Consider the following 15,408-nt stretch of genomic DNA (forward strand, 5'->3'; position numbering starts at 1 on the left):
TCATCTGTGTCACTTCTAACAGGCCTGCAAAGACTACCATAGTCGCCGTGCCTTTGTATTTTAAAATGTAAAAATAAAAATAATTTAAACATACCACTTCCTCTAAAAACTTTGTGAAAAGAAGATACAGAACGAAGATACAGAAGAAAATACCTTGAAGTTTTGTAAAAGCTTATTTCAAACCTGCTGCCCTTTAAATCCAAAGGTATTTTCAGTACTTAAAGAACTCAATCTGAAAATTTACGACATGTGGCCAGGTAAGTGGAGACACTGCCCTTCCTGCAATGCGGTAACACAGAACAACGAAGTCTGTCAGTATAGGGTATAATGAGAAATTTGCTCGTGTTTCCAAGAGAACGCACTCACTGCACAGTTGACTCACAGGTTTTATTTACACTTGTCTACAGAATCATTTTGCCTTACATTTTATCTAAGCCAAATGAAACCATAATTTTCCTTGTCTGTAGCCTATCGTTTGCTAAATTTAAAAACTTTCATCTGTTAAGTACAGCAACAATTTCAATACAAAGCACAAGAAAAAAAAACCAAAGGCTAACAACATAGCATCTATTAGATCTGATTTTTACAATTTAGTAGTTGGACTTTGAAGTCGTCAGAGGCACAGTTACAAGACTAACCTGCTCTTGTGCAATCTACACACATTTAGCATTGAAATTAGATAGAAAAGAAAGCATTAAAGAAGAAACTGCAGAGCATTTTTTTTTCTGCAAAAAGATTATCAAAATATTTCTACACCGAAAACATTTTGCTTATATACCAGTCCAAAAGAAGTGTCTTAAAAAAAAAAAAAAAAGGAAAGCAGAATGTAGTTGTTAAATTTTGCTCCGTTTGTTTTTTGTGCAGTTCATTTAAAAAAAAACAGCGGTCAAATATGGAAGTTTTACTACTGAAATCAATAGATATATTGCTGTTTGCTTGCTTAAAAAGAAGAATTTTCCTTAACATACTTACCTTGTGATGGCACTGAAGATACTTAAACCTTTCTTAACCAAACGGAGCTCAAGAGAGACCAAGTTTTAATGTGATATTGCTAGTGAAACAGATTCAATACAGCATTTTAAGCCATAAATTACGTTTAAGGGAAAAAGAATGATTGATGAAGAACACATTTAAGATGTCAGAACTTTCTACACAGTTTATTAATTTTCATTTTTAAATATAAATAAAATTCAGATACCTTGAGAATTTTAGTCAGCCCCAAATGAATTCTACAGGTGGCCTGCAGAAGCTTCACTTGATTCCAAGAAGCTAATTCCATATTCCTCCATCTCAAGAGTAGTTCCTAAGTGACGCTTTGCTAAGAAAGGATCGCAGAGTCCGGGGTCCACGCATGTGAAAATACCGTAGCCAGCGCCCACTGCAGAAAGGGCACTTTGCTGGCTGCAGCAAATCATTTCTACAGTGACAGGCACTCGAGGAACAGAGAGGACAGTGCCCAACGTCTCAAACAGCCTCGCTTCGAAGGAATGAAGTCTAATTCGCTCTCTACAGATTCCTATGATGGACTGGGTACTTCACAGCTATGTTGCACTGAGCATAGCTAAAGAGAAAGAGGGGTATCTGTCTATACTTTTACTTCAACACAGAAAAATAATAATAATAAAAAAAAAAAAATAGACCTACATACTGTCATCCAACGGGTAACGCCAGCCCTACAGCTACACTAATCTTTCGTGGTCCCATAGGAGTTACAAACAACGAGCTCAGGAGTTGGATGCAGAAAGCTCACGGGCTCTATATTCCTCATAGTTCTTCGTAATTGTCACGTGAAGCGCAGAGTTGTATTAGATCGGATCCAACCTGTGCCTGCTCACACATGTAATAGCGCCACGAATTGAGTACCTGAGTCTTTAAAAATAATAAAAAAAACCCTTACTCAAATAATAAAACTTTACACCTCCTCTGGGGAGTTTATGGCTTAAAATGCTACCTCACTTTTTGTTTGATGAATGAACAAAGCTGCAGTTTTCCAGAAAGCAAGGACAGACATGCACCTCTACTAGCAGATTTAGCACTTCTGACCAAGTAAGACACCAACTTCTTAAAAATGTCTCATGCACTGACTGGATTTTTTTGTTTGTTTTTGTTTTGTTTTTTAAATGTGAGCTCTAATACATTATTTCTTTTTAGAACTTGTACGGGAACCAGAATGGGAAGATCCAGATGATGATCTGCGGCGTCTGTAAGATATAAGAGGAGAAAGCATGCAAAGAAATAAGTTGAAATTAATTTTAGCATCCACTTTGAGTAGTCTGTATCATATAATAGCTGGAAGCCAAGTATATCTGATAGGGGCCTTATAAGATTATAGAAATAACTTTAAACCACTTTAAGGTCATGAATGTGAATTTAACACTAAAAATGTAAGTTTAACACTGAAAGTAGAATACAATTTCTAAATGCAATATTTACTTATGAAAACAAATGTTCAGGTTAACACTTTCAGACACTGAAAGAATGGTGACTCAGGTCTTTCTATGGAATGTACTTCTAGCAGGAGGAAGTTTCGTTGCAGGGGCGGTGGGAAACAATTACAGAGGTTTTAATAGAAAGTAATAGTAGGGGAAGTGAGAAAACTACTTTTAATATCAGAATAACTGATCAGATTTAATTCTTTCCCAGTGAACCTCAGTCCTTCAGAAAAAAAAAAAAAAAAAAAAAATCACACATTTAAATACACCCATTCTTATTCTACATAAACCCAAACCTTTCGGGTGACCGTGATCTCGATCGTCTTTTTTTGCGATCACCAGATGAAGTAGATCTAGAACGACTTCGCTTCTTGCTTCTCTCGGGGGAAGATGATGAACGAGAGCTTGAGTAAGATCTTTTTCTTGGGGTGGAAGACCCCCTGTAGGACCTGGAGCTGGATCTTTATTGATTAAGAAATAAATCAGATTTAATTCTGGTATAATATAGAAAGAACAAAGAAAGAACAAAAAGAGACAGTTTTCATGAACACTCACTACTCTATTTACATCTGTGTTTTATCAAATAAATTTGCGGATGCTTTAATACTTACTCCTTAGTTATCTGCCAATAGAGACTTCTACTGCCGTGGTAGTTCTTTTAATAAATTTTGCTAAATAGTGTTTCTTGATATATAGACCACCAATGGTTTGGAAACCTCTTTCCAGCATTCACCAGAACGACGTATTTTGACAAGGAAGCGATGGGAGTTTGGGACAGGCAGCAGCCTATATGAGGACCTTCCTCAGTAGTTGAATTCACAAAGCAAAATGGCTTAAAAACCACAGATTAATGGATATTTCACACTGGAAATTTGTAAAGTAGTGTTCATCTTACTAGAATAGTAAAAAACCTCAGAAGGTGTACTTACAAATCTCAAATTTGGGTAGAGTAAGACCTTCAACAGCCCAAATATTTTAAAACACCCTCATAGAATACAGCCATTTTGGCATTAAAAAAAAAAATAACCATTTTCACTTACAAGCACTCAAAAATCACTTCGGTTATCTAAAAAAAAAAAAAAACAAGAAAAAAAATTTGTGGAAAAAGTAAGAGAGCTGGAAAGTCCTTAACTGTAATTCCAAAATTATATAAAAACACCTAACAGGATTTTTTTCAGTAAGCTGGATATTAAAGAAAAAAAACCAACACGCCACCACAGTGTACACTCTTGGTAAAATATTTTCAGGGTTCTCACTGTAAATAACAAAGCAGTCCTATTTCACAGAAGCTAACACACTGAGGACACTCGGTGGATGCCATGTGGCACACACAAATAACCCTGCTGAGCTGATGAGCCGCTCCAGCATCTAGTGAGGGCACAGGCACCCCTTTTTCTCCCCCTAAAAAAGCACGGATTCCATCTTGTGCTGACCCTCACGTGATAACCCACAGCATGTTTCTGCCACCAAAGGGGGGTGCCACCACGTGTGATTGGCGTTCCCAACTCAAACTTCCTTATTTACAGTTTTTAAGACTCTCTGCATGCTGGGAGACGGGACAGTTCTTCGTGCCATCACAAAAAGAAAGTCCTACCAACGGGATGCCTGTGCCAGGACACCCCAAGGAACTCAGATGATGTTGTTACTCTTCCCCACACAGCTCAGTAACTGCTATACAGAAAACATCAGCCACCTCCAACTCCTGTCAGCTTCTCACATGATTTACTATCAACATTTTTATGCATTCCCCCCAGGCTTATAAAGGTAATGGCAGCACTATCTAGTGGAAGTTAGATACGTTATTGCTAAAGACAAAACCAGAAATATAGCATATTTTCTAATGTTCTTCCACATCAAGTAGCCAAAGTGGAAACAGCAAAACCAGCAAAAATTACTGAAGCAAGTAAACATGCATTCAAATTCTTCTTCCTTCAAAGTGAAGATCTGTGGCGTCCACTCGTCTAGCTTAGATCAGACTTAAACTCTTCAACCAAAACCTCGCATTCCCAAGAAATACATCTGTAGTGGCAACAACTTCGTGCAGAGACCCCGGGAATTCTGACTTCCAAGATAAAAATGAGTTAATGTTTTTTGACCAGCATAATTTTACGATGAAATCAACAAGCGGTTGGTTCTTCTGCCCTTTTTTCTCTCTGCAAGGAGAGAGTGCTACCTCATTCACCTTGATTTCGACCCACGAGATCTAGAGTGTTCTCTGGAACTGGAACGAGATCTTGATCTGGAACTGGAAGAACTTCTTGAATGGGACCTGAAACAACATGGAAGATTTTTTTTTTTTTCCAGTGCCTGACTTGTATTTAGCAGAATAACTGCCACTGTTAGCAGCAGAGACAACGGTGCATCAACACAATTTGGCCTAGAGTCACTAAAGAAGTGACAATTTCCTCTTACTCCCCCAGTATTACCACAGTACAATTTAAAACAGAAACATTAACATAGTAAGACAGTGCGTTAAAAATTTATGAAGTCAGCTTTTTATTACATTTCCTCAATCAAAGCACAAAAACTAAACAGGACTGCAGTTATTTGGCAAAATGAAACAACTGCATATCTACTAACTATTTCATGAAATCAATGCCTTAACTTTTAATTTGTGCCTTAACTTGAAAACCAGTTTCTTTGAAAAGCAGAGTACGTAACAGGATTAGGACTAATTAGGTCAAATTTTCCCCAAGTCAGTTCGCACACACATTTTGTAAGCAGTTTTCAAATTTTAGTAAAGATTTTCCCCTGCATTAAAAATAAAGTAGTAGTTAACTCTTGGCTAAAATACGGACATACCTAACTCTAATTGTTACTAGTCAAAATTATTTTCAAATTTTTCATGTTGATGGATTTTCTTTAAGGCACAAACCACAAGAGATACGTGAAAATGGTAGCGGACTTGCAGTAACTGTTGTAAAAAGAAGGCATTGCAATCAAATTCTAATAATCTTTTCAGGAAAAATATATGTGTTGTCAGTCTCCCGGCATATATTGTTGCCATGGCTTTTTCATTTTACTGTGCAAAACAAAAGCAGCATGAACACATGCTAACTAGAAAATATATTTAAACCTTTTTAAAAAACACAAAGAAGTATCCGCAAATGGCAACTGGTATTTCCAATGAAATCTGTAGCTAGAAGCAAAAAGTTCAACAGAAAACAGAAAGATCCCTAGCAAGTTTCAGCTGTGACAAGCCACTTTTTAATATTTGTGAATTAAGGAATAAAGTTATGGGCAGATGAAGCTCTTCTGTCTTCTTCGACATTCCCACCCCTAAACCCAAGAACTGCACTCAAACGCAGCCCACGCTGGCTGCATACTACCCTCACACAGGACAATACAGCCCCTTCCTCAAGGATCTTGCCCCACGCCTCACTTCATTTACAAAAATTGCTGACAGCCGCTCAGCTTAGTCACTACTATTCACTTAGTGCTCCTCCTCGCAACCATGCGGCAAACACCCGTCTCACGAGGGCCTCTGAAGGCGTGGGGAGGCTGACAATAGGTGGTGTGAAGAACGTAATTTCTCATAGAAGAGGCAGCATGAAAAAAAGCATGATAGCAATGGGGAGAAAGACAAAACAGAGACAGTGGCTGACACCTGGTTAGTACGAGGGTCCGAAGAATTTGGGCAGCGACCACAGCGGTGCGAGCAGAGAGGTGCAGTTACACAGTTAGGAAGATTAGAAGAAACTTGAACGCTATGTATATGAACTTTATGTATAGCCCCATGAGCTAGTACTGATTTGAGGTCTTAATCCTATCAGTATCATCCTTGTATTAGTTGTAAGGCAGCTAAAAAGCCACAACGTGATTTACATCGTATGATTACAAAACATGTATTGAATTGTTCATATATTAATGAATTTAAATAATAACGTCAGATCTTAAATCTACCCAGCAGACTTTTTTTGCGGTCCCATGACCAATATAAACCTTCAGTGTTACTCTGACAACACTGCCACCGTACTTGAAGCTTTGTTGCTTGCCAAATTAAGTTCAAGTTTCTTGCCTTCATTTCCAGGATATTTTCCATTCTGTCCTTTCACTGAACCTGTCTGGACTGCATCATCGCTGCCCTCTCCTGCCACTTCCTCCCACTTGAACAATACCACCCTTCTGCCTCTGTTCAACAGCTCTACCCAACGTTGCTAAAGAAAGTTCACCCATTGAATCACATACGGCCAACAAGCCTAAAAATAAAACTGAAAGTTATACTTTTAAATTTATTTGAAGGATTCAATTGAAATATCAACTTAAATTTACTAAAACAAGCAACAAGACACATGAAGCCTCCCTGCTGAGGATCCACAGAAGGTCAGACCAGAACATTATCTACCTGCGTAAATTCTGTACATAAAATTGTTAACATTATTAAACTAAAACTGTAAGGCAATCAAGAAAAAAAAGTAAATAAAGAAGTTAGATACTGACATTTTGCCTGGCGTTACCCTTGACCTGTACCCGTTTACCTGGACCTAGACCTTGAGCTTGAATGAGAGGATGAGCGCGATGAAGATCGTGAGTGGGAAGATCGAGACTTAGAACGACTGCGCCTATTGGATTTCTTTTTCTTATTAGTGTCCTCTTCTTCACTGGCATCAAGATTATATTTTGAAAGGTCAGCATCATCTTCATCCTCATCCTGAAAAAACACAGATAAACAAAAAAATCCCTAAGAAATACTTTGATCGTTTTCTTCAGTTAGCGTTTTTTATTTATCCTATGGTTTATTTTGTGCTTTTTTCAACCTTTGAAAATGCTTTTGTTTGTGCATTTAATGAGATCCCAAAATTTTAAGAGTAAAGAGTGACTGAAAATTTGCGTTTCAAAGCAAACTATTAAAAAGCCTGCAAAACACCCATCTGAAGTCCCATTTTCTGTTAGTTAATGAAATTAATGAAAATACAGACATTCATTTTTACCAGTTACTTTAAATGAGTGCCTGGAAGAACTTTCAGACTCAAATTCTATAACTGTAGCATAATTCTGCAGAGACATGTTTCATATGCACAACTGGGGGACTGCTGTGTTAAAAGTAAGCATATGCACGTGTCTGTCCCGGCAGGACAGCTGTCCAAAGATGTGGACAATCCAATACACGATAATCATGTATTTCAGAAAAGATGAAAAAATCTCCGAATATTTTATTCCATTTTATAAAAAAATAAATCAGGCGTGGTTTTAAAAGGCTAAGGATAAAATTCAAGAACACTCCATTTATATGGTAACCATAAAGGTCCCAAATAAAAATCTCAAGTTTTTGATTCTGATCTCAGATAAGCTTTTAATTTTCTGTGGTTTAAAAAAAATTACACAGTTTTGAATGCATTTATATATATATCTCTAGAACAAAAACAGTTTGTGCACATACTTTACAGAAGCTGTAGGCACCGTTATTCTGATAGCTACTCCTCTACATGACTCTACAGACAGCTAAAAATACAGACCAAACCTTATCTACTAATACTAAACAGCACTGTAGTAATAATTAAAAAATAATTGCTAGAAAAAAAAGCAAAACACGCTACCTCATCCAATTTATATTTGGAGAGATCTTCATCCTCATCCTCCTCATCTTCCCCTTCAGATTCCTTATCTTCTACTTCCTTCAGGATAGATGCAGGACCAACCGGCTTCCCTCTATACTTTTTCTTTTTGCGTCCAAACTAAGAAATTGTATTCCATTAGAATGCGATTTAATTAAAAGTAATTTCCAACTGCATTTTTTGATAAAACTTCTATGAGAAAATAAATATACATCAATTTCGAATAAGGTACTGCTTAAAGGGAAGAGGAATTATCAGGAAACATCAGTTAGCAACAAGAAACTTTCTAAAGATGTGCTTGTCTTAGATACGATTAGTGCCCACAGACAAGATTCATGGAAATCTGAATTTAACAGAAGAGCATTTTATATTTGTGTCTATGGTATATCTTTATAAAACAGCGTTGAACATCCGGCTGAAAATAAATGCATGACCCTGAAGCCAGCTCCGGAAGAAGTTTAACCAACTCGGCTTGTACCAGTGTCCTGGGTTCAGCCGGGATAGTTAATTTTCATCCTAGTAGCTGCTGTGGTTTGGATTTAGTATGAGAATAATGATGATAGCAACAACTAAAACAATACATGTTAGTAATACTTATATTAAGGACTTTTTCATCTTCCCATAGAAACAGAGAGGGAGCACAGACAGGACAGGCTGGCCCAAGGAATATAGAGATGCCAGGCTCAGTATATAAATGGGCCTGGCTGGAGGGCAAGGAAGGATCTGTGGTCGCGGCTTGGGACGGGCTGGGCAACCGATCATCGGGTGGTGAGAGCGACTGTATTGCATCACTTTATTCTGTATATTCTTTTACCACTATTATTATTTTCCCTTCCATTACTGTGCTATTAGACTGGCTTTATCTCAACCCATAAGGTTCCTTTTTTTTTTTCTTCCCTTTTTCTCCCTTTTCTCCCTATCCTACTGTGGGGGGTGAGTGAGTGAATGGCTGCGTGGTCCTAGCTGTCGGCTGGGGTTAAACCACACCGCCAGTTTAATTTGAACTCGTTCTTAGTTTTTCACCCCCCAAAAGGCAAAACAGATCCATTCACTTTCAGTTCAAAACTTTCACACTTGGGCATTTGACAGAAAGATGCATCACGATATATTTCTGCCTAGCACCTTTCCCTGTAAGGAAACCAAGTGCAAATGTATGAATCCTAAACACAGATCACACAATACCCGTCTTCCACGGTAATACATATACATAATCTTACCTCATCATACTCCCCGTCTGATTCTTCGCGTTCTATATATTCAACATTCTCTCGTTCATTAAATCCTCCTCCGTATCCTTTAAAAAGAGGTAAAACAAGACAAACTCTTGAGCTGCACCAAATTTGGCTACATTAAGCACAAAGATTAGAATAAACTTTCACAGAGGCTCTGGAAGCCTTCAATGGATTAATCAATATATGCCATACGAATGTAGTATCATAGAATCACAGAATGGTTTGGGTTGGAAGGGACCATCTAGTCCCGCCCCCCTGCCCCGGGCAGGGACACCTCCCCCCAGCCCAGGTTGCTCCCAGCCCCGTCCAACCCGGCCTTGAACACCTCCAGGGATGGGGCAGCCACAGCTTCTTGGGGGAACCTACACCAGGGGCTCACCACCCACACAGCCAAGAATTTCTTCCCAATATCTCATCTCAATCTCCCCTCTTTCAGCGTAAAACCATTCCTCCTCATCCCATGGCTCCCCTTCCTGATCCAGAGTCCCTCCCCAGCTCTCCTGGAGCCCCTTTAGGCACTGGAAGGGGCTCTGAGGTCTCCCCGCAGCCTTCTCTTCTCCAGGCTGACCCCCCCAACTCTCCCAGCCTGTCCTCCCAGCAGAGGGGCTCCAGCCCTCGCAGTACCTTCGTGGCCTCCTCTGGCCCTGCTTCAACAGGACCGTGTCCTTCTGCTGTTGGGGACCCCAGATATGATCTCAAGAGGAACATGAATTGTTCCCACACATACTTATTAAATATAGTTCCTCAGGAACCCAATTGGGAAAATGGATTAAGACACACAAACAACACAGAAGCAATAGTGTTTAAAAGAATGAGGAAAAAAAAATTCTCAGGATTATAGCATAGCCCTGCTGAGCAAACAGCTTCCTTGAGGAGCTCCGGTGGGGCTGCAGTGCCCGACAATCGCCTTGGTGTGGAAAAACACAAGAATGTCTCTGAGGGACTAGACCAAAGGCTCCTGTCCTCGAAGATCAAAATCCTACCTCTGAGAGCTGCCGGCAGCCAGCTCAGGAAAGCGGGCAGCGAAAAGAGAGGTGGGGGCAACAGTGGCTAACCGCTCTACCAGCTGCTGCTGCTGCTACAGCCCCTTTGCCCCAGCCAGGTCCTACATGCACACGGCCTCCTGCCTGGGCATGCCACTCTGCTCCCGCACCGCAATTACAGTGACATAAACTTGTATATACATCCTCAGGGAGCAAGAGGAATAAAAAAGGAATAAAACAGACCTGTACAACTGCCAAGATTTGCCTTAAGAATTTTTCTATTCCTTTTTATCCTGCGAGTTGAAAACTCAAATGGCTCATTTGAATTTCAGCTAACTTTGTAATTTACTGCAAGTGTGTGCAACATGCTGTGTCCTGCACATGACTGCAAATCCACTCTGAAGGACACTAGAACTTGAAAAATTAATTAAATATTAAAGATATTTAATTATATGAAACATAATTAAATATTAATATTGGTTTTCATTTTGAATAAGCTCTGTGCTCGTCTCCATGCTTCTTTTATATGCATTAATGTTACATGCTATGCATTAAATTCTCTGCCTGATCCCATTTGCAGTGGTAACAGTATAAATAGTTACGACCGCAGTGTAAGGATATCCTCTGTTCCAGTTACCACTGGGTTCATTCTTAATGCAGGAGGAACTTAAAATGCGTCAGTGTGGCCAAACCTCATTAAGAGATAACAGCCTAATCTATACAGCCTTCAAACACTGTTCTTGTGACTGCTGGGTCCTCTGCAGACAGACACTCTATATACACTAGACCTTTCAGAGTTTAATAAAGTCTTGCAGTACTCCTTCCAAACATCTTAGTATCAAAATCAAATATAGTGACAGTTTAAGCTCAGTATTTGCTGTCTTTCCAAATGAAACCATCATACTTTACACACTACTAAAAGCAATCAAGTCTAAGAACTTACAGATTTATTTACACATGGAAAATCATTCACCTTTGCTAGTTCTGCTGTGAAAACAATCCCTTTAGTTAAATTACACTGCGATTTATAAAAAGAAGTTGTCTTACAGTAATTTGAGTATTTTAAGCCATATAGATCTTACCTGTTCTTTCCTCCAATTTAGCGTACTTTGGAGTATTACACATATTACATTCTGATCTTCTGGCCCAGTTCACATTACCACATCTTCAGAGGCAAAAAGAACAAAAAAGAAATAAGAAACATTTTATTTCGAATCATAAAGCTTAAGTGTTGAGGCAAGACTTAAAAAAAAACCCCAACACACCCATAAAAGTGCATTTGCCAAGTTTTAGCAGTGACCTGCAGTCACTAGTACAACCCAATTAACTCCAAAGCCAACAGTCAGCAAGACACAAAGAACTGCAAGAGAGCCTGTGGGTATTTCACCAGCACAAGGACAATGGGAAGACGACCACACTGGACAAATCCAGGGGAAAGAAGTAAAATTAACAGGTAGGCAGACGGAAGCAAGACTACATAAAAAGTGTTGAAATTCCTCATGACTCTCCACTAGTGGCATTCACAGTTCAGAGGAGTTAACGAAGAAGCTTATGATATGGGAATAATGCTCATGATCAGCCACTGTCATCCACCCATGCACAGCTGCAGCTGTATGCTTCCGTTACTGCATTTCTATCTTGGAACGTCCTAAAAGGCCACTCATACTTCACCCCTCTGTAACACTACCATGAGGGTGCTGCGCAGGCCCAGAGACCAGAGGAGGAGGCCGGTAAGACACAACCCAGCTATGAATTTGGAAAGTCACGACAATCCTGAATTGTGCCATCAAGTGGGTTCCCTCACCGGGACCCACGGCGCTGCCTGGGAAACCCGCCCATCCCACGCTGCAGGACAGCGCAAATGGAAACCCAGCAGGCCGAACACAGCTAAGTTCTGACAGAAAAAAATAAAACCATTCAGATTTGACTGGTCAGATGGCTTATTCAACCAGCAAAGACTGAAACCCTTAAAAGTGCTCCAGAAAAATCTGAAAGCACCTTTCAAAAATCAAAGCATTTTACTGAAGCAATCCTTTTCTAATTTAGATCTCAATATTCCCAACTGATGGCTTGGAGAAACATCTGAGAATTTAAGTATGTGCTAAACTTTCCTCATTAAACATTTAGTGAATGTTAACACCAAAATATCACATTGCAATGAAGGTGTTACTTCCACCTACGTGTTTCTTCCACGCTTGAGAAGTGTCTCATCTCATCAAAGAAAAAACAAACTTTTACCTTTCTACTCTTAATTTTTTAATCTTTTTCCAGGCACATTAATTAAGTAAATGCTGTCCAGAAAATGAAAACGAATGCTCCCCTCACAGCACAACACTACTAGTGGAATAGCTGCGAGTTTTGATCGCTCTTCTCTCATCAGTACAAGTAAATTTATACTGACAAAATTAAGCATTGTATTGCAGATGTGTTGTGTGGCTCTAAGAGAACACGGTATTTTTCAGAAAGGCGTACGTTTTACACTGCCAGTCGTTAGCACTGAAGAGGCCACGACTCTTTTCAGCAAGCGTCTTTCCTATTTCAGTCCCTCCAGCTTTCATCATTTTGGCTTCTGTCGTTTTTTCTGGAAAAGAAAAGACAACAAACAGTTCTCAAACATCTTGCTTTATGATCATTTAGAGGGGTTTAATACTCTTTTCTTTTAAAAAGACAGAAACGGACGAGGAGAAAAAGATATATCATCTCAGATACGCACCTCTTCCACATCTGTTACAGCTGGTTCTTCTAGCAAAGTTAACGTTCCCACATCTGAAAATAAAAGCAGAAAGAGAAAACGCAGGTTAACTGAACGCTGGGAAAGGCACACACACGAGATTTGAAGAAAAACGCCTTTCTATTTCAAACGGAATTTGCTCCGAATTACACCACCAAGTTTCTCAGGCCGAGTCCGGCCCCGGGGCGGGCTGGTGACGAACCGGCCGCCCGACGGGGGTCGAGAGCCGTCAGGGAAGCTCGCCCCGGCGGGAGAGCGGCCGACCACCCCCCGAGAGCCGGCGGCGGCTGCTCCCCGTCCCTGGCGCTGCCCCGCGGGACTGTCCCGCCCCGTGCCGCAGCCCGGGCCCCGCGGCGGTCGGGCCCACGCTCACTTCTTGTCGGGGCAGATCCAGTCCCCGTCGCTCACGCGGAAATTCTTGGTCGACATCTTGGGCCAGGCCGGGCCGGGCCGAGCCGAGCCGAGCCGAGCCGAGCCGAGCGCCGCCGCCGCGGGAGAGGACCGGGGCCCTGCGCGGGGCGGGCTGCCCGCCGCGCCTGCGCCCCTGCTGCGGCAGCGAGTCGAGCCGCCGCCGGGCGGGATTTTGGTCAGGCAGCGGCATGGACGCCTCAGCCCGGCCGCGGGGAGAGGGCGCCAAGTATAAACGCCCCCTAGCGGGCCGGCGGGCCGCCGCGGAAGCGCATGCGCAGTGCGTTCCGGCGGCGGCTGCCATGGGCGGGCTGTGCCTGAGGAGAAAGGGCGGGCGGTGGAGGGGGGAGCGCCTCGGCCTGTCGGCAGCCGGCCTTCGGCTGCCCCGGAGGTGTGACAGTCGCTTGTACAGGAGCTCATTTATTCCTGGCAGCTTTTTTTCTTCCAGCGGTTGGTATGGCTCTGGCACCCCCAACATGGCGGGGACAGAACTGCCAAGGCTCCTCACCAGGAAAGCGTGCCGGCAAATCGCTGCATGTACACTTTCAGTAAAAGAGAAATCATCAGTTGCTGATACGTAATGAGAAACAAATTAAATAAGGCCTCATTTTCCCAGACGGGAGAGCACCCAATGTTCAGACTGGTTTCTCAGTGGGATGGCCCTAACAAAATCCCTGTCAGGACATACAGAGGGGTTCAAATATGAACAAGGCAGGGAGGGCATAGCTGTAAATATTAATCTCAGAGTGTTCAAGTAAATCCATTATTTTTTTAAAAAAAACCCTATTTTACTAATGATTCAAACCGCCTTTGGGGGTTTGCTGGTGGGCCTGCTGGGGCAGTGGCCGCTGGCCGCCATTCCCCCCGCGTGGCCGGGACCGGCGGCCCCTCTCGCAAACCGCCCCCGACGCCATTGCCTTGTTCTTCTTGGACTGGTAATGATCTGGCACGATCTGCTGCACTTAGGTTGACCAGCATTACCTAATCAACTACATGCAATGTACTTATTTATAGCAAGTGTTACTTTCCTGGCAGTTTTTATCCCTTTTCCCTCCCACATCCTGTGGAAAAATCATCTGGAATCTGGTTTTACAGGACTGGTTTTTATCACCAGTTCACGAGGCGAGATGACAGTGTTATTGCTATTTATTTATAAAAGTACAAAACAGCCTGAGCGCACTGGAAAAATGTGTTGGGGCGCCTGGTTTGTCTGCTGCAGAGGGTTGTGTGCAGATTCCCAGTTACGAAACGTCCATCATAATCAGAAAGGACCAAACCTGCCTTTTCCTGCAGCCGGAGAAAGTCCCAGCCGAAGGGCTGTGCTGGAATTTTGAACAAGGGCTGTGAAAAATCTTGTTTTTCTCTACTCCAGAATTGGAAGAATAAGGGGAAAGTACCAGATGAAAAGGAGATGGCGGCAGGGCGGCTGCCGCAGCGCTCGCCCGTTGGGACTACAACAGCAGCCGGCCCCGCGCTGCGCTCGTGGTTGTGTCCACAGCCTGCTTAAGAAGTGGTGCTTCACAGACGGGCACCGCAGCCTGCAAAATTTAAAACCTCGATTAGCAATTTTTTTCTCCAAAACGACATTCCTTTATGGCGCTGGATAATCAATCTGAGCTTAAATGAGGTAGCAGAGTCTTAACGCATTGTAGTAGATGGCAACAAATCTTCTTTGGTCACTTTGTCAGTGTGGATCTTTAAAATAAGGTAAATAAAAAAGAGCTTGAAAAAAGCTGGAGAATCCAGTGGCTGCCCTCTCACACTGCCTGGAAGGATTCACTCCCGCCGCCCTACCGTGTTTTAGTCATGACAGCAGGTGGCACTTTAGTAACGTACATCTTTTCAGGTGCTGTTGTTATTGCAGATTAAAAGCCTGGTTTTTTATGGAATTCAGGGAAGATATTTTAAATACCAACGTATTGATAACTCTATTAAAAAAAAAAAAAAAGCAAAGCATCACTGTCACCATGCATGATTGGCACTGGAAAATGAATGCGAGATTATTTTTGAGTTGCACGTGATACAGAACAAAAAGCTGGCAAAGTGCATCAGGGTGATGTGGTATGC

At 41.7% G+C, this 15,408-nt stretch overlaps 1 protein-coding gene across 1 annotated transcript; it reads right to left on the minus strand.

Moving 5' to 3' along the window:
* Positions 1–373: 373 nt before the first annotated feature.
* Positions 374–13,429, minus strand: ZRANB2 (zinc finger RANBP2-type containing 2). The gene is made up of 10 exons (XM_082484313.1): positions 13,307–13,429; positions 12,916–12,968; positions 12,675–12,783; positions 11,285–11,367; positions 9,205–9,281; positions 7,970–8,107; positions 6,911–7,083; positions 4,615–4,701; positions 2,729–2,893; positions 374–2,201 (listed from the first exon to the last, which is right to left on the minus strand). Exons 1-10 carry the CDS (start codon positions 13,360–13,362, stop codon positions 2,138–2,140), a joined length of 1,005 nt encoding a protein of 334 aa, XP_082340439.1. The 5' UTR covers positions 13,363–13,429; the 3' UTR covers positions 374–2,137.
* Positions 13,430–15,408: the final 1,979 nt, after the last annotated feature.

The sequence above is a fragment of the Vanellus vanellus genome (genome assembly GCF_965231255.1).
Source record: "Vanellus vanellus genome assembly, chromosome: 5".
NCBI lineage: Eukaryota > Metazoa > Chordata > Aves > Charadriiformes > Charadriidae > Vanellus > Vanellus vanellus.

What these genes read in the sequence shown, in the direction of transcription:
- ZRANB2 (XM_082484313.1), bottom strand. Translation starts at nt 13,362, where the DNA reads ATGTCGACCAAGAATTTCCGCGTGAGCGACGGGGACTGGATCTGCCCC. An exon ending in TAAATTGGAGGAAAGAACAG is followed by an intron (nt 9,282 to 11,284) that starts GTAAGATCTATA and finishes CTCTTTTTAAAG; the next exon opens with GATACGGAGGAGGATTTAAT. An exon ending in CCAAATATAAATTGGATGAG is followed by an intron (nt 7,084 to 7,969) that starts GTAGCGTGTTTT and finishes GTGTTTTTTCAG; the next exon opens with GATGAGGATGAAGATGATGC.